The sequence below is a fragment of the Camelina sativa genome, chromosome 10 (assembly GCF_000633955.1).
Source record: "Camelina sativa cultivar DH55 chromosome 10, Cs, whole genome shotgun sequence".
NCBI classification, from domain to species: Eukaryota; Viridiplantae; Streptophyta; class Magnoliopsida; order Brassicales; family Brassicaceae; genus Camelina; species Camelina sativa.
In genome coordinates, this window is record NC_025694.1 from 10,974,656 (window position 1) to 10,992,029 (window position 17,374).

A 17,374-nucleotide genomic window follows, 5' to 3' on the forward strand; every position below is an offset into this window, starting at 1 on the left:
GAAGTTAACAGGCCTATAAATTCACCTTGTTAGGAACAGCTCCCCACATGAAAACTCTGGATCGAAATTGGGAAAGACCATAGCAACCAGCTGTCATGATACCCAACCTTGCTTGGTATCTCAAGTTCACAAGACGGCTCAAAGCGTATCGCCCAAGAGAACCTTGGTCCAAACGCAGAATATCAACAACGTTTTCCATCAACACATATGAGGGTTTCAGATACTCCACAATGTCCATGAAAACTATAATTTGCTGATTCCTTTCATCATTCAACGGAGAATCAACATTCCTGTAGCGGTTATAGCCACTAATTCCTTGGCATGGAGGGCCCCCACATATCACACCAACACCACCCTGTTTACAATCATTTACAAGATTTCTGATTTTTCAGTGCAAATAGATGTTGATGGTACAATCATACAAATTTCAAAGATCAAAGATATAATTCAGAAGCAAGTTCTTACAGGAAGTGGCAAGATCTTGGACTTAAATCCACTAGTTACAAACTCCCAAATGGCATCTTGACAATTGCTAAAATTTCAAAACAATATTAGTTAGATTCAGATAACAACAGAACCCTTTTTGACATTGTTTTAGAGCATATACCTCAATTCCTCAGCTAGTTCCCATGTATCTTCGTTGCTGCTGTATCCTTTCCAGTGCACCTAATGAAAGTTTCATGGGTATAATTCATCTTCACAAAACTGAAACGTCATAAGCTAGCAAAGAATTGCAGAATATCCGTCTTGGAAGTTCTAAAAGGTGAAAAGAACATTTTTAAACCCCTAAGAAGTAAGGTTTGATCAACAACATAAGTGCAACATAGGGCATACCTTAAACCTCAGGCCAATTTTTCCTGTCTTGTTAGGATCACCATAGCATATATCAACCAGCTTTTCCACTTCGTACTCGTCAGAGTCTGAATCATCGTCAGTAGATGAGCTACTTTCACTGGTTTTTTTTGTTGAATTTACGGATCTTAATGTATCAGTTCTCTTATCATTATTATTAAACACATAGCGCTTGCATAATCTATCCCACTCCTTCAAGAGTAGGAGGAAGTCTCCAGCAGCATCATTTCTAACCTGCAAACAACGACTGCATCATCAGATTTGGTATAAGTCTCCAAAATGATCTAGCAATTGTCTCCGAAAGTATTCTGACCTTTGTATTTGGATGGTTCAATTTCAAGCTCTCACAGGCAGCCATATTCTGGTCAACAGCCCATTTCTGGAAGAGCAAAAAAATAAGGAATCCAGATATTAAATGAAACAGAGTGCAAAAATAGCTTTCCAGCCTAAGTTAAAAGAGAAAAAGATTAATTACTTAAAGCAAGTACCGTCACGACATTAACACCAGATATTTTGGCTCCAAGACTTAACCCAGTTGACATTCCACCACAACCACTGTAAAGATCAAGCACGGGAAGCTTTCCGCTAAAAAAATTATTTTTCAAAATAGATTCAGTGGATTTTGTAGGTACCCCATCGGCGCAACACTCATGCTTGTTTTCGGACGATTTAGCTGAGACCAGAGAGAAAAAAAAAAGATAGGAATGTTCAAGCTTCTGTGCCTTCTTATATAAAGATAGGAATGTAGAACTGGTAAAAAAATGTGGCATGTGTTTTGCATAAAGAAATAAAGAGAAACAGCTATAACCGTTTCCATTCGACAACTCATAAGCTGATATGTACACAATAGACAAGCACTTACGATTTCTCAAGGTTCGAAATGTTGAATACTCCACGCAATACTCCATATCAAAATAGTAGTCAGATTTTATAAAATTGGGCTTCAATCCTGCCTGCAAAGTCATGAAAAAAATTCAAATGCAGATTGTAACAAACTGATCAAATCTGTTAAAACTGTAAGCGTAAAAAGAAAAACAAAAAAGAGAGAGAGAGAGAGAGAGAGAGAGAGAGAGAGAGTGAGCTTGACTCAGCATACCCTAGGTGAAACTTGTAAAACAGTAACTCTAGAAACAAGACAATCTACTGGATTGTCATTCATTACGGTAGAATAGAAGAGACGCCTTTTGTCATGATTAGTAGCCTGCTGTTTCATTACCTACAAACATTAGACAAATGAGAAACTAGTTGTTGGAACGCAAAGAATTAAACAACCAAGAGAGAAAAACTTGTATACACACTGTATCTGTTGCTCTGTAAAACCACTGAACTCGAAAGTAGCTTTCTCCATCTGTTGTCTTAAAAAACTCTACTATCTTGCCAATATAGTTCTCTTCTTCTTCACCCTGTACCATATTGGAGATTGACATGTAATTAGCTATGTAATTTATTTTCACAAAGACATAACATCCTAGAAAATTCAAGGCTCTTGAATGAAAAAGTGGTTTGATCCAATGAAATAGTGAAAACTGAAAAGCACCCCACGGTACTGAGGTAAAGAATACCGTATTCATAATAAAGCACGTTTTACCTTTATACAGGCAAAGTCTCCAAGGCTAAAGGTGTGCCCGTCGACTTTTGCTTGCGAATAATGGCATTCCACATTTGCAACAATCTTGTTTTCGTCATTTCTTCAAAAGAATCGCTCAGGATAATGAATGTATAGTAATAGAACGAAGATATATGAAGGAAGAGAATATTATAGAAAAAAACAGTGAGTTGATAAAACATCCAGTACTTACTTTGATTGTTGGCCTGTATTTTTAGATTTGCGTTCCTGAAAATCAATAAAATTTATAATCAGAAATGAAACGGATATTTAGGGAGTGAAAAGAAAGATATAAGGTCCTTGTTATGATGGATTACAAACATATACTATCTTATGGGAATGAAAAAGACACAGATTTTTTATGTACACACACCATTAGACTATGCAATCTCTATCGCTGAAATTTAACTTTGCAACTTCCGGAAACAATATTTTAAGCTAAAGCAGTCAAGTGCAAAGCAATTAATCAACTACCTTGAGATCATATCTCCAGCGCCATCTTTCTTGAGCTTCCTCGCAAGAAATTGGCTCTCCAATGAAAAAACAGATACTGCGTTTGTCATGGTCTTGGACAGCAGTCCGGGTTACCCGTTCACCCTTTCTCTTGGTTGATTTTGTTGGATTATTCAGATCCAATGAAATGATTTCCTCATTTCCCCCAGAGGAGAGGGTAGATCTACTTGTCAAAATATCCCCATTTGAACTTCTCATATACAAATATTCAACAGAAGACTGTTCATTGCTGTCAGAGAGATAGATCATAGTCGAATTTACATGCATCTCCCTAGTTATTCCCTTATCAGCAGCACCACAAGCACTAGTTTTACCCTGAAGTAACGCCACTGTTTCTTGCTCCACTAAACCGGTCGTCATAGTTAATCCATTACTAGTACCATTTTTGCTAATTTTCAAAGACCTAGTGTGAATATCATCCGCATTTAGGTCAGAAGATCTGGGTTTTCCTAACGTTCTGTCCCTACAACCATTTACATTTGTCTTGCTGCAACCCGAAGGAGAAACTAATAGCTCATGCTTGGATGAAACAACGCCATCACCTTCACATTTCTTTATAGCCTCACAACAGTTATCATTCTCACTAATTTGCACCAGCTTCTCAGTTCCTCTCACCTGTTCCGCAGCACATAATGCGAGGCCAAAATCTTTTATTGTATTCACAGTTTCTGTGTGGCCATTTTCTACAACTCCAGATGGCCTTGAACATCTTTTGACTGAGCTCCCAGATGCCAGAGACTTCCCTTTTTCCCTAGACTTGCCTAGAATTTCTTCTCCCACTTTCTCCTTTCCCTTCATGAATCTTGGAGATCTCCTCATTCGTTTGTTGCAGCCGAGACTCTGGTTAGAACTCTTGATGCATGAAGATGATGCATCACTGCCAACTTTCCTCTTGGCTGGATCTCTCAATCTTGATCTACCTTCAGCAACATTGTTCTTATATTGACACTCGGAAATGATTTCCAACTCCAGGCTCTTGCCAATTCGAGCTATGCCTCTGCATCAATTTCACAAGATAACAATATCTAAGAACTAAAATCATCATTTCAAGGATAATTTCCCAAGCAAAGTTGATTTAGAGATTACTGATGTTCATCTGAAGATAACCAATTCAAAACTAATTCATATATAACAAATGCTCTGAAGCTATCACTTACTTGAATGTTAATCCCTCAGAATCTGAGCTTTCCTTCTGCATCAATCCATAAAAAGAACGATGATTTTAGTTCTTCTTTCGTATCAGTCAAATGAAATGAAAACGAAGATTAAACTCTCTACTCTCCAACTAAGCTGCATTGCAATTGCGCGACTATAAACAAGAAACAAACAAAAACTGGCGACTAACCTTCTCAAGAGCACGATTACTATTTCCGATCACCGGAATCGAGCATACATTGTTGAAATTTCCACTCGTCGCCGTAAATCTCGGCGACCTCCGAAGCTGACAGCCGTTCGTCAGCATAAGCAGCCGCTGCGGCTTACCACGGGAAGACTTCCGCTGCGAAACCCAACCTTCTCCTTCTCCATTCTCTTTCGGCGAGTCACAATTAAGCTTCGAGGATCCTCTCAAACTCATCTCTCCGAACTTCGTGGCTTCTTCTCTACTAGACGACTGAGCAGCTCCTTCTTCGGAATTGGGTACCCAGAGGACGAGAGCGAGGCACTCCGGTTCGGATCTAGAAGAAGAATTGAGATCCAATTGAGCTTGAGCTTCTTCTGACTCACATTTCGCCGGCGATAACATCGGAGAAGATGAATGAAGAAGAAACGGATCCAAAATTAGCCAATGAGGATGAAACTGAAAAGGGGGAAGATATCATCAAGTGAGTGTGTGTGTGACTGGCTGACTCTTTCTACCTTTTTGACTTCTTTTTGCTTTTTTTACTGAAACCAACTGTCACGTGCCACGCATGATCTTCTTTATAATATTATAGTTTTAAAATATTTTTTTAGTGATATTTTTAGGAAAAAGAGCATCCCTACTATCCCCTATATAATAAAACGAAAATACACAATTATATAATTTTAATAAATTTGTTACAAATATGTCATAGATTAATTTTTATATTATTTGTATAGTCTGGATTTATTGTCATTACCAAAAAAAACTGAATTTATTGTTTCCAAAAATCTTAAAAAAAATATTCTAAAAAATTATTTGATATCATCTAACTTACTATATTAATTTTCTTTATATAATTATTCATCAAATAAAATCATTTGATATCTAACCTAACATATTAATTTTTTAATTATCATTATATTTCACCTCTCATTTTTATATATGAATCTATTTTGTTAAACAAATAAATTATCATATTATTTTATTATAATTAAAAATAGTTTTATTTCCGGATATACCATAAGTTGAATTTTTAAAAACAAATATAAATGATTCAATCTATAAAATATTGGATCTTTTCAACTTCATGATTTTATTGTGTGGTGAATATTGTAGAAGAGTATGAAAAATAATGACTTATAAGATGCTAATATAAAATAGACAATTGAGATCAATCTTTTAAAACATAAAAAATAATGTAAGATATACATATCATACCAACTCTAAAATTAAAATTTAGAATTAAGCTTTTAGAATGATATCTGAATTGAATTTTTTAACACATACAACAACAATAACAAAAAAAAAGCACAATTTTTTTTTTTTGAGATATAGTGGAAGAGGATGAGAGAATGAAAGAATGAGAGACTAAGATAATAAGATAATTAGTATTTATAGGAAGAGAAGTGATGAAAATTTACATATACAAAAATGGGAGTTACAATACTAATTTATTATTTATTTTAGTACAATTAAGTGGAGAAATATATTCAATGCATAATTTATATGATTTCAGTCAAATGTGAGTTAAATGTCAAGATTACATGTTTTTTAAGTTTGTGGTTTTTTCACACGTAAAAGTAAGGCTTCACTCTCTCCTTAATGGTCCACTTGACAATGCAATTAAGAAAATTATTTATTTCAAATCACAAATAAAAAACATTAATCATGACACTTAACTCACATTTTAATATAAAACTGAAATTATATAAATTATGAATTAACTATATTTCTCCACTTAATTGTATTAAACCACATAATATGTAACTCCCATTGTTGTTGTTGTTTAAAAAATCAAATCAAATATCATTGTAAAAGCTTAATTCTAAATTATATTTTTGGAGTTTTAAAAGGTTAAAAAATCAAATCAAATATCATTCTAAAAACAATGTATAAATATATATATATATATATTGTTTTTAATATTTTAAAAGGTTTATTTCCATTGTCTATTTAGATTATCATAAATAATCAATTTTTAATATATTCATCTCCACAAGATCATGAGGTTGAAAAGATTCATGTCTAATTCTTTATTCTCTTCTTTTTTTTTATTTTTTTTTTGAACACAATTCTCTATTCTCTTCTAGCACTCAAATTTAAATGGAGTAAAATATAAAAAAAAAAATATAATTATCAAAATATACCATCTAATTAAATCCACTAAAGATGATATTATTAGTATGAAATATAGCACTAGAATTTAAACTGATGAGAGAAATTAAAAAAAAAAAACCAAAAAGATAGAAGTTTTCCTTGAGATTTTAAAAAAAATTTAAATTGAAGTTCATATGATGTTATAAATAAACTAATTTAGTTTGTCACTTACAAAATAATATAAATTTTGAATGTTTTTGTATGAGTTTATATCAACAAAAAACCAAATCATGTGTAAGTTAAAAATTGCATTGGATCACTTGGTATTCTTTTTATAAAAAACAAAACAAATTAAAAATTTATTTCTAACTAACTCACGTGTAGTTAATTCTAATTAACTCACATAAAGAGATAACAAATCATTTTTATTAATTTTATATAGTAGAAGAAGTTTTTATTATTATTTGGTTAGATCATCCCACTAGGTCCTAGATGTATATGTATAATATATACTGATATATATATACAAACAAGGTTTTATTATTTGGCTCTTGGGCTTTCAATCTAAAAGTTTTAGTGGGTATGTTTACTTTAATGGGTTTGTAAAATATTGGCCTGATACAATAGGTTTTGTCCGATTGCCTTATGTATAAGTAGCACTATTGTGAAAGAAAAAAAATTAGTGAACCTAGTTTTGGTCTGAATTCCAGATCTGTCTCTCGTCTCCTCCGCCTGTGTGAAAGCAGCCGCCGACACCGTGAGAAAGAAATCGATTTTCTGAGGAAGAAAGATTTAATACGACCATTGCCTGAGGAGAATATCCAGCTTCATTCATTGACAAAGTCCCAAATCAATTCAATTGAATTCAATAAAATCATTGAACTCAGGCTGAGAAGGGTACTATAGTTTTTTTCTTTCAATTGAACGTTAGAAAGAGAAAGTGTTGAAATTTTCCTCTAATCAATTGGAGGACGATACAGATGTTGAGGAAAAAACATCGTCCGTGTGTGGAATTGCTACCCCACGATGTGGTAGAGAGACTTCCCAGCCAGGTTCTCCTTGTATCAGGTCTGTATCCAAGGAGTGGAAATCGACAATCGATTCTCGACAATTCAAGGAACGACAGCAATCACGAGGTGTCGATGTCCTTTTCATGTGTGTCAATGGAGAAAATACTCTGAAACTATTAGATTATCAATCATTTAAGTTCGGGTCATCAATAGCTTGGACGGTAAGTTTCCCATATTTGGGCCCCTTGTTCTGCTATGGCAGTTGCGACGGTATGCTATGCCTCTACAGTATCCACAATCCAAGTTACGTGGTGAGTCCCGCAACTGGATGGTATCAGAGTTTTCCTCTTAGCAGCTATCAACAGCTCCACATCCCTTTGTTCGATAGAAAAAAGGTCAACTTCACAAGTGCTAAGCTTGGACTCGGTAGAGACATAAGTAACCGGCACGTACAAGCCGGTTTGGTTATATAATTCATCCATATTTGGCCTAGACAATGCTGCTACCACGTGTGAGCTTTTCGATTTTACCACCAATGCTTGGAGGTACGTTGTCCCTGCTTCTCCTTATGAGGTCAACGCTTATCATAAACCGGTGTATATAGATGGGTCACTTTATTGGTTCACCAACTGTGAAGAAGAACCCAAGGTACTATGTTTCGATCTTCACACCGAAACTTTCCAAGTCATCTGTAAAACTCCCTTTACCCATCCATGTGACCCTCGTCAGCTCACCATGTGCATCCTCAATAATCACTTGTGCGTATCTGAGAAAAAATGGCCCACTCAAGTCATATGGTCCTTCTATTCTTCAGGCAAAACTTGAAACCAAATTTGCTCCATAGATCTCACCCAAACTTTTTCTTGGTTTGGGGTACCCATGTTCGCCCTCTCACCGATAGCAATTATGGACACCGGTAAGTTATTGCTTCAAGGTCGTGATACCTCCCACGCACTGGTGATACATGACCTCCATACCAAATCCTACGAGCTTCTCTTTACACCTACCAGACCTGTAGGTTCTGTATATCATGTTGAGAGTTTATTCTCTGCTTTGTCGAACTAACCTCTCACCAATGGAAATTATGGACAGCGGTAAGTTATTGCTTCAAGGTCGTGATACCTCGCATGCACTAGTGATAATCTTCATACCAAATCCTACGATTTTCTTTTTCTCTCTTTCTTTTTTTTTTTGGTACGGTTGTAAGCATAAACGATGATTTGATAATTAGTGTCATGAATGGTTTGCAGTTTTCAATTGGTTTTGGGTTTTTAGTTTCTGGGATTTGGTGTTCGATTTTTGCAGTTTTTATACGTGGATATAGCCAACCAGTCACGTTCAATTATGCCTATAAAATATATGAAGACAATCCATACTGCCTTGCTCGGTTTTTGCGATCTTTTGTTTCTGTCACTATTTTTGTAAAACACTTACCCTCCCACTTGGATTTCCAACCCAGAGATTTATTTTTAAATTATTTTTTGGTTGACAAAAAAACAAACTATATATATATAGTTTATATCTTTGATCTTATGCGCGGAATGTTAATAGTTTTATAAATTAATAATTTAATGATACAATTTTTTTCAAATTAAATAATTTAATAAATATAAGCGTTCTTTCAAATAATATAAATTAGTATATCAATCCCATTTATGAATTGTAGTTTAAATAACAAAATATTGTATCTTAAATAATATATTGAAAAATACCCTAAAATGTCATTAAATTAGTTTTTCTTTCTAATATACCACACATTCCTTATTTTTCCTTTAATACCATTAGTTACTAATTAGAAAGACAATTCAATTCTTATAGCATAAACACATTGAACGAAGCTCTTAGGTTTATCGATCATTTCATCTCCGTCGTTGGAGAACGACATTGTTTTCATCGAGATCTGGCAGCTCCGTCTAGCTACGACGTCGTCCCCGTCTTCCTCTAGCATCGTCATCTCCGTCTTCCTTTGACAGTGTCATTCTCTAGCATCGTCTTCATCTATCTTCCTCTGACATCACGATTGCTTTGTTAATTGAATCGATTCAATCTCAATTCTAATCGTATCTCAACAGAAATGTTATTTGCTTTTTATATTTTTTTTTCTTCTCTCTCTTGAAGCTAGCGAATCATTGGGTTTGAAATTGGGAGATTATGAAACCATAACTCCTCAATCAGAGAGGAATTAGGCGATTTTTCATGATTCGATGGGTATTGGATTCACAAAGGTTGGTGTATTCATATCGATTTAGGTGAATCAAATTGTTTGATCCGATTTGAGATTACCTATTTAATCGTATTTGTCTTGATTTTTATGTGTCTATGTGGAGCTACAGAGACAAATTTACTCATAAGAAACATTATAAGCATCTCTTTTGCCAAAAAATGGAAGCTTGTTCTTGTTGGACTTGTATTTTATGTTCTACCTCATCCTCCAATTTATGACTTTTAATGTTGTTTTAAGTTCATTCTAGCTCTGAATTTTCATGATTCGTGCTTTATATTTAGCAGCTTGACATGGATAATTTACAGAATTGTAGGTGGATCTGGTGGAGAAGTGCACATGATGGGAAGAAGCTAAGCATTACATCCAATGATGAGAAGAATGATTGATGTTGATGGTACCTTTAAGAATCTAAGCATTACGAGATTTCTTGCATAAGTCTCTTGCCATAAGAGCAAAATTCAAGGGAACGTTGTTGGTAGATACAACAGACGAAGATGATCACTTATATACACGATAACCATAAGTTCTCAGGTTTAAAAAACAAAGTTAGGAAGACTTTCCTAAATATCAAGAACATCTTCCTAAATATTATGTAATCCTTCATAATTTGAAGTTTTTAATCTCGTAATCTATATTTTGCCTTAATGTATCATATATTTCTCCATTTTAATCAGTGGTAATGATTTGATTTTATGTTTTTCTAAACATTATAATGTCCTTCCTAAATTTGTGCTCAAAGTTGTTTGTGATATTGTGGAAGCTGATATAACTCAGCTGGTTATTCAGTTTCAAGATAAACTTGGTAATTTTGGTGCACATGGAATTGTTTAAGCTTTATAAAGTCATCCTGAATTTCAAGATAACTCATGATGTTAACCAAGGTCATCCTGAATTTCAAGATAATTGCTTAAGTTTTATATTAAAGTTGTCAACCAATACCAATAATATGCTTTGACTTACTGGTTACTTTCACACTCATAATTGAAATAATGTCATGAGTCTTTTCGGTGCGTGTAATCCTACTCATTTTTTAGGATGACCATCCTGAATTTCACAAAACCCTTCCTAAATACTGTTAAGTCTTTCCCGAATTCAGGATACTAACCGAATAATAGACTTTGTCTTACTGGTCACTCTCACACTCATAAATGAATTGATGTCACGGGTTCGAGTCTTCTGTGTGCGTGTAATCCTACACCAATTTTTTTTAGGATTGCCATCATGAATTTCACAAAATCCTTCATAAATACTATTCAATCTCTCCTGAACTCAGAATACATTTCTATATATATATTTAGAAGTTGTTAACCAATATTCAAATTATATGCTTTGGCTTACTCGTTATTCTCAAACTCTTAAATGAAATGATGGCACGGGTTTGAGTATTCTAGGTGTGTGTAATCCCACCCCTTTTGTTTTTTTACCATCCTGAATTTCACAACACCCTTCCTAAATACTATTAAGTCTTTCCCGAATCTGTAGAAAACTACCAAATTATTTCACAAAACACACCTCTTTCCAAGTATTTTCAACATTTAAATCTTAATGTGAAAACATATACCATATGATATTCCAATAACTCATTGTAACTGATTAAATCTACCATCTTAAAACAAAGAATCAACCTCTAACAGGCCCTACAAAAAAATTCTTCATCCTCTCATATTCTGCGACCAAGAGGATGTTTTGCACTACTTTGATGCACTCTTAATTTGGAAATTGGTTTATCTTCATATCTGATCTAGGCTCCTCTCCTATATTGAAATTAAGCTCAAGGAGTCTTAAATATGTAGGGAAAGAATCACCCATAACCTACGATAAAAAAAAAACATAGATCATGTCAGGAAAGTCATCCTAAATTATATAGACCCTTTCCTGAATTATATAGACCATTTCTTAAATTAATGGGAAATGTTAGAAATGGAAATTGTTGGACTTTGTGGTATTTTTGACCCAAAAACTTAAAATCATGGTATCCATGACAATTCTCGGAATATATTTTAAAGAAAACCAAATAAATTTAACTTAATAAAAAAACCAACTATCAGATTTAAATGTTTTGGTAAACTGTCTTGTAAATTACCTTACGCGTTGTCTTTTTAGCTAGGCTTCCCTTAATGGTAATTGATGAGAATTTTCAAATTATCCATCAAGTCCACTAAAAAAAATGCAACATATAGTTGCTCATGTGAAAACACCGGTCTCGGTAAGAATATAGTGTTTGCTCTTGACTCTTGTTTATGGCATTGTAAAGGCAAGATTCGTTGGAAACTGTTGTCGTCTCATTCTAAAATGGACTAAATTTTAGTCTGAGGCGGGATAAGAAATATTCTCGGTATCAAAACTATCTTCTCGTCAATGCGGTCATTTATAATCTCTGCTTCAATCACGTCTTTAACTAATTGTGTACTCTAAAGCTTTTTACCATTACACAAACCTTTCTTTGGATCTCGGTTCCGAAGCAACATTATCGGAGCACCTACCTTGAATACCACATTATGATGAGGCAATCTCGAAACCTTAATATTGTTCAAGAATTCCTGTGAATAAACCATTCTATTTGCTTTGGTCTCATCAGCCGGTTCAATGTTATCTGCGATAAGGTAAGACTTTACCGCAATAATATGATTAACTTTGATTATCATGTCGACGTCTTGATTTGGTTGACTTAGTATGAACTCGTTTATCATGTTATTAGCAAGTTACTAGATATATTTAATAACTTGCTAATAACATGTCGCTTCATTAACAACATCACTGCTCCTACTCTCTCTCTCCGATGGCGTCGACTAAAACCCAAACATCATCACACCAAAACCCTCCCTTTTGGTTCTCTCCCAAAACAGGAATCTACACCAGCAAATTCCCCTCCGTCCACCTCCCCGTCGACCCGAATCTTGACGCCGTCTCAGCCCTTTTCTCACACATTCACCACGGAGATGCGGCACTCGTCGATTCCTTAACCGGGTTTTCGATATCTCACATTGAGCTTCGGGTTATGGTTCAATCCATGGCGGCTGGGATTTATCACGATTTGGGTGTTCGTCAAGGTGACGTTGTATCCCTCGTGTTGCCTAATTCAGTCTACTTCCCTATGATTTTTCTCTCTTTGGTTTCGCTTGGTGCCGTTGTTACTACCATGAATCCTTCGAGTAGTTTGGGAGAGATTAAGAAGCAAGTGAGTGAGTGTAATGTTGGTTTAGCGTTTACTTCTACTGAAAACGCTGAAAAGTTGAAGTCTTTGGGGGTGATGGTGATTAGGGTACCTGAAAGCTACGATTTTGATTTGATTAGAATCGAGAATCCTGAGTTTTACGCGATTACTAAAGGAAGTTTCGGATTTGTTCCCAAACCGTTGCTTAAGCAAGACGATGTAGCTGCGATTATGTATTCCTCTGGGACTACTGGAGCTACTAAAGGGGTTTTGTTGACTCATAGGAATCTGATAGCATCAATGGAGCTTTTTGTGAGGTTTGAAGCTTCTCAATACGAATGTCCTGGCTCGAGTAATGTTTACCTAGCAGCTTTGCCATTGTGCCATATCTACGGGTTATCACTCTTTGTGATGGGGTTGTTGTCTCTGGGATCAACCATTGTTGTTATGAGGAGGTTCAGTGTTAATGATGTTATTAATGTCATCGAAAGGTATAGGATCACTCATTTTCCTGTTGTTCCACCTATGTTGATGGCATTGACAAAGAAGGCGAAAGGGGTTTCTGGGGAAGTGTTTAAAAGCTTGAAGCAAGTTTCTTCCGGAGCAGCCCCTTTAAGTATGAAATTCATTGAAGATTTCCTTGGGACTCTTCCTCGCGTAGATTTGATTCAGGTCTCTGAATTTATTGTTGCAAGTGTCTTTTAATTAGCAGTTTTTTTAGTTAACTAGAGTTTTAATCTCTTAGTAAGAAGTAGAATCTAGATTTTGAACTTTGCTTAAAAGGAATGAATAATTCTGAATTTATGAGGCTATGACTTTTGAGTCGCACTAGTGTTTTGTTAACATTTGGCTGAAAGAGTATATGTATGGGATCACGTTTTGTTCCAGGGGTATGGAATGACTGAATCAACCGCAGTTGGAACACGTGGCTTCAACTCGGAAAAGCTTAGTAGGTATTCTTCTGTGGGACTACTTGCTCCTAATATGCAAGCCAAGGTAGTCGATTGGAGCTCTGGTTCTTTCCTTCCACCAGGAAACCGTGGAGAGCTCTGGATACAAGGTCCCGGTGTCATGAAAGGTAGATAGATTCTTCCTATTGTACTACCTTGCCAAAATAGTTGAGATTTTCCTTTTCAGTTCATAAATAAGTATTGTGTCAAAGATACAAATCACTGGGAAACTCTTGCATCCTCATAAATGTAAATATAGTTTGGATCTTCCAACTTTCCTCTGGCTTATTTTGGTGATTGTGTTGATAGATTAGGCTTATTATCTTGTTCTTGCTTGTGTGTTACATGTTTTCATCAAACAGTTTTAAATTTGCTTTCACCATTCATTTTGTCTATCAGGATACTTGAATGACCCAAAAGCNTAGATTCATTGAAAAGCTTTGTATTGGTGAATTATCGCACTTCTGTGACAAAAGCTTTTGAATTTATAGCGCAGAGGTACCCAAAAACTTGCTTTACGAGGTTTAAGGGCCTTTTGTGTTGCTATGTNTTGCTTATTTTGATGAAGATGGTTACTTGTTTATTGTTGACCGGATAAAGGAGATTATAAAGTACAAAGGGTTTCAGGTAAGAAACAGTTTTACCAAACCCAGCACCATCTACATTCTTTCGTTTTCAGCCAACTGTAAAATAGGACATGTTTAATCTTTGAAATTGTGTTTTGCAGATCGCACCAGCAGATTTGGAGGCTGTTCTTGTTTCACATCCTTTGATTCTCGACGCTGCAGTAACAGCGTAAGTTTGAGCCCCTGAAGCGTTAATAAAATCGTGTAATAAGTGAAAGATACTGCAAATCCGGTTTTGGACAATGTGACTACTAAAAAAGTATTCAAATATGTGATTTGTATTCTAACAAAAGACTTTGCATTTCAGTGCACCAAATGAAGAATGCGGAGAGATTCCCGTAGCATTCGTTGTCCAGAGACAAGAAGCAGGACTTTCAGAACAAGATGTAATAAGCTATGTAGCTGCTCAGGTCAGGTTCCCACTAATCTAAAAAAGGCTTTTCCCATCATTAATAAAGATGGGTGAATCTGATGAACCGATGAATACGTTTTTTGGTTGCTAGGTTGCGCCGTATAGGAAGGTGAGGAAAGTGGTGATGGTTAGCTCTATACCAAAATCCCCAACTGGGAAGATATTGAGAAAGGAACTAAAGAGAATTCTGACAAGCACTATCTCTTCAAGACTATGATGAATTGAAGATATAGTGTTTGTCAGAGATCCACGAATGTAACCTTCAATTCAGTTATTCATTGCTTTTGTAGCCCTCAAAAGAAACGAAGCACAGACACTTTTTTTTGTGTGTTCTTTGATTCTTGATTGAATAAAAAAAGCATTGTAACTCCCAACCTGGAAACAAGAATTTGTTCTGAGCCCTAAATTGTAAATTGTCATTATATTTTATTTACAAAAAGGTCCTTATAATCTTTGGTTTTGCATTTATTGCCCAATACTTGTCTTTCAGCTCAAGAAATATAGTTTACTAAAAGGCTGGGTTTTTCCGGAACTTCTCTCTTACACCCAAAACTGATACAAGATCGAAGCTTTTCNTGGTATGTCCTTCTGAATATTCTAAATCTTGTTGGAATGTTTAATATATGTGGTCTTTCCTATACCAAATAGCCTTTTAGCAATCTCGGATAAGTGTTAGCTAGCTATGGAAGGAAATTGCTTTATTTCTGGAACTTGCTTTGTATTCACCAATGATATTGTAGTGCTAATATAAAATACTTTTGGGTCTTTCAGGATTTGGCTTTTGATTTGTCGCTTTCAGCTCTACTTGGAGATAATATTTATAACTTTGGGGAACTGTTAGCGCATCCAGTTGTAAGTTTGCCTTCACCCTCCATGTTAGTGTACTACAAATTTGTTCGTTGAGCATTACAGATAAAAGNTCTTTCTGTTTTTCAGGTCATTTACTTTCTTCAATCGATTTTAAATTTTATTTCTTTAGTAAATTTTTCTGGATAATTAGGGTTCATAGATCTCGAGAAAGTTGGTAGGAGTCGTCATGGTATACTTGGGGTTTATAGAGATCTAAGGGATTCGTATCCGACTGTGGATTTANAGTCTACTTGGAACAAATGTGGAATGGCTTTACCACATTCTACAAGCATTCAACCACGGTGATTTAGTTCAGTATCAAGAACTCTGTCGTGTGCACAACGCATCCTTGAGCGCTCAACCAGCACTAGTTGAGAATGAGAAGAAACTATTAGAGAAGATCAACATTCTCTGCCTTATTGAGATCATTTTCAGGTAATTTATTGTCTCTTAAGGAAGCATCTTATTACACATATATTGATGGAAGAAAAATAGTAATTAACCAACCATATGCAACAGCCGACCTGCTGAAGATAGGACCATACCTTTGAGTGTTATTGCTGAGCGTACTAAACTTTCAATCGAAGATGTTGAGCACCTTCTCATGAAGAGCTTATCCGTGAGTACCTTTCCTTTCCCCTCTCTCTCTCTCTCTCTCTCCCTCTCTGTCCCATTATGTGGTGAATTTGTATCAGATCATTATATAAACTGAGGAGAATGAGTGATTGCAGGTGCACTTGATAGAGGGAATATTAGATCAAGTGGATGGAACAGTTTATGTCTCATGGGCGCAACCAAGGGTGTTAGGGATTCCGCAGATCAAGTCATTGAGGGATCAGTTAGACAGTTGGGTCGATAAGGTTCACACTACATTGTTATCTGTGGAGGCCGAGACACCTGATCTTGTTGCAGCTTAAAAACCCTTGTTTCCTCTTTTTCTTCTTCGTTGTCTGTTTAAGCTACAAATTGTAACATTCTCTGAGGGGATTAAATGCAAGTTCTATTTTAAGTGTTTTTAGGAGCTACAGTTACTTTTTAAACCTTGTCCTCAACAGACATAAATTGTATCCTCTCTATTCGTCCATTTCAGGGTGATCCAATTAAGTTGAGTTTCACCTTTTATTGATTCCTTTTAGGCTTAAGCCTATTTGACATAATCTCAATTAGTGGAATGAATCCAAATTGTCAACTTATTAAAAGTGTTGAACGGTCCTAAGGCTAAAATAGTCAAAACATATTAACCCCAAATTATCATCATCGTTTCAATCAAAATTCCGATCTTGAGACAGAACACCGAAGTCTCAAAGACTCAAACTTTCAGTTACCCCATCTGTCTGCCTCGTAAGCTGCTCGCTCTCTAATGTTCTGTCTTCTGGGGGAATATATATTTTTAGATATTTGTCGTTGAATTGACATAACCCAGATCTGGTTTCTTCTGAAATTCAATAAATTTGTGATTGTTGTTTTTGGGTTTTAGATTTTCTAGTTTTGGGGTTTCTGGTGATTCGATTGCTAGATAATACTTCAAGTTCACAACTTGAATTGGTTTTGCGAGTAAGCTTTGTAGCTCTTTACGTTAATTCGAATAGCACATTTGTTTCTGGGCTTTGTTTTGTTTACAAAGCGTTTCTATTCTAAGTATGGTTGCTACTGCTTTGTGAATAGATTCGAGAGGTCCAAAGATGCAGAAACTGGCTGATTTCAAGCTTCCTCAATTCTTCAATTATCCTCCATACTTC

General features: G+C 35.4%; 3 protein-coding genes and 1 pseudogene across 4 annotated transcripts in view; 3 read left to right on the forward strand and 1 right to left on the reverse strand.

The window, feature by feature from the left end:
* The window catches only part of LOC104718418 (DNA (cytosine-5)-methyltransferase CMT2-like), a 7,628-nt gene extending 2,823 nt beyond the window's left edge, over window positions 1-4,805 (reverse strand). Inside the window, exons 1-14 of one of the 2 annotated variants that reach the window (XM_019231345.1) lie at window positions 4,365-4,805; window positions 4,129-4,163; window positions 2,933-3,968; window positions 2,652-2,686; window positions 2,441-2,540; window positions 2,151-2,255; window positions 1,949-2,068; window positions 1,715-1,805; window positions 1,341-1,525; window positions 1,166-1,231; window positions 835-1,086; window positions 608-666; window positions 466-532; window positions 26-355 (exon numbers count right to left, since the gene is read on the reverse strand). In XM_019231345.1, the coding sequence (XP_019086890.1) occupies window positions 26-355; window positions 466-532; window positions 608-666; window positions 835-1,086; window positions 1,166-1,231; window positions 1,341-1,525; window positions 1,715-1,805; window positions 1,949-2,068; window positions 2,151-2,255; window positions 2,441-2,540; window positions 2,652-2,686; window positions 2,933-3,968; window positions 4,129-4,163; window positions 4,365-4,715 (2,832 nt within the window). In that variant the 5' untranslated portion in view covers window positions 4,716-4,805. Of the gene's footprint in view, window positions 1-25; window positions 356-465; window positions 533-607; window positions 667-834; window positions 1,087-1,165; window positions 1,232-1,340; window positions 1,526-1,714; window positions 1,806-1,948; window positions 2,069-2,150; window positions 2,256-2,440; window positions 2,541-2,651; window positions 2,687-2,932; window positions 3,969-4,128; window positions 4,164-4,316 lie in introns of both variants that reach the window. The other variant, XM_019231344.1, reaches the window with a different exon arrangement.
* LOC104718419 lies at window positions 12,387-15,215 on the forward strand (annotated as a pseudogene).
* On the forward strand, window positions 15,469-16,689 carry LOC104720248 (26S proteasome non-ATPase regulatory subunit 13 homolog B-like). Its single transcript, XM_010438186.1, has 5 exons — window positions 15,469-15,504; window positions 15,558-15,661; window positions 15,882-16,070; window positions 16,155-16,254; window positions 16,367-16,689. The coding sequence occupies exons 1-5, from the start codon at window positions 15,469-15,471 to the stop codon at window positions 16,550-16,552; spliced, it is 615 nt and encodes a 204-aa protein (XP_010436488.1). The 3' UTR covers window positions 16,553-16,689.
* LOC104718420 (vacuolar protein sorting-associated protein 25) overlaps window positions 16,871-17,374 on the forward strand; it is a gene marked incomplete in the record, with an annotated part of 2,224 nt that continues 1,720 nt past the window's right edge. The window contains 3 exon segments of the mRNA XM_019230867.1: window positions 16,871-16,976; window positions 17,113-17,189; window positions 17,301-17,374. Coding sequence (XP_019086412.1) covers window positions 17,318-17,374 — 57 coding nt within the window.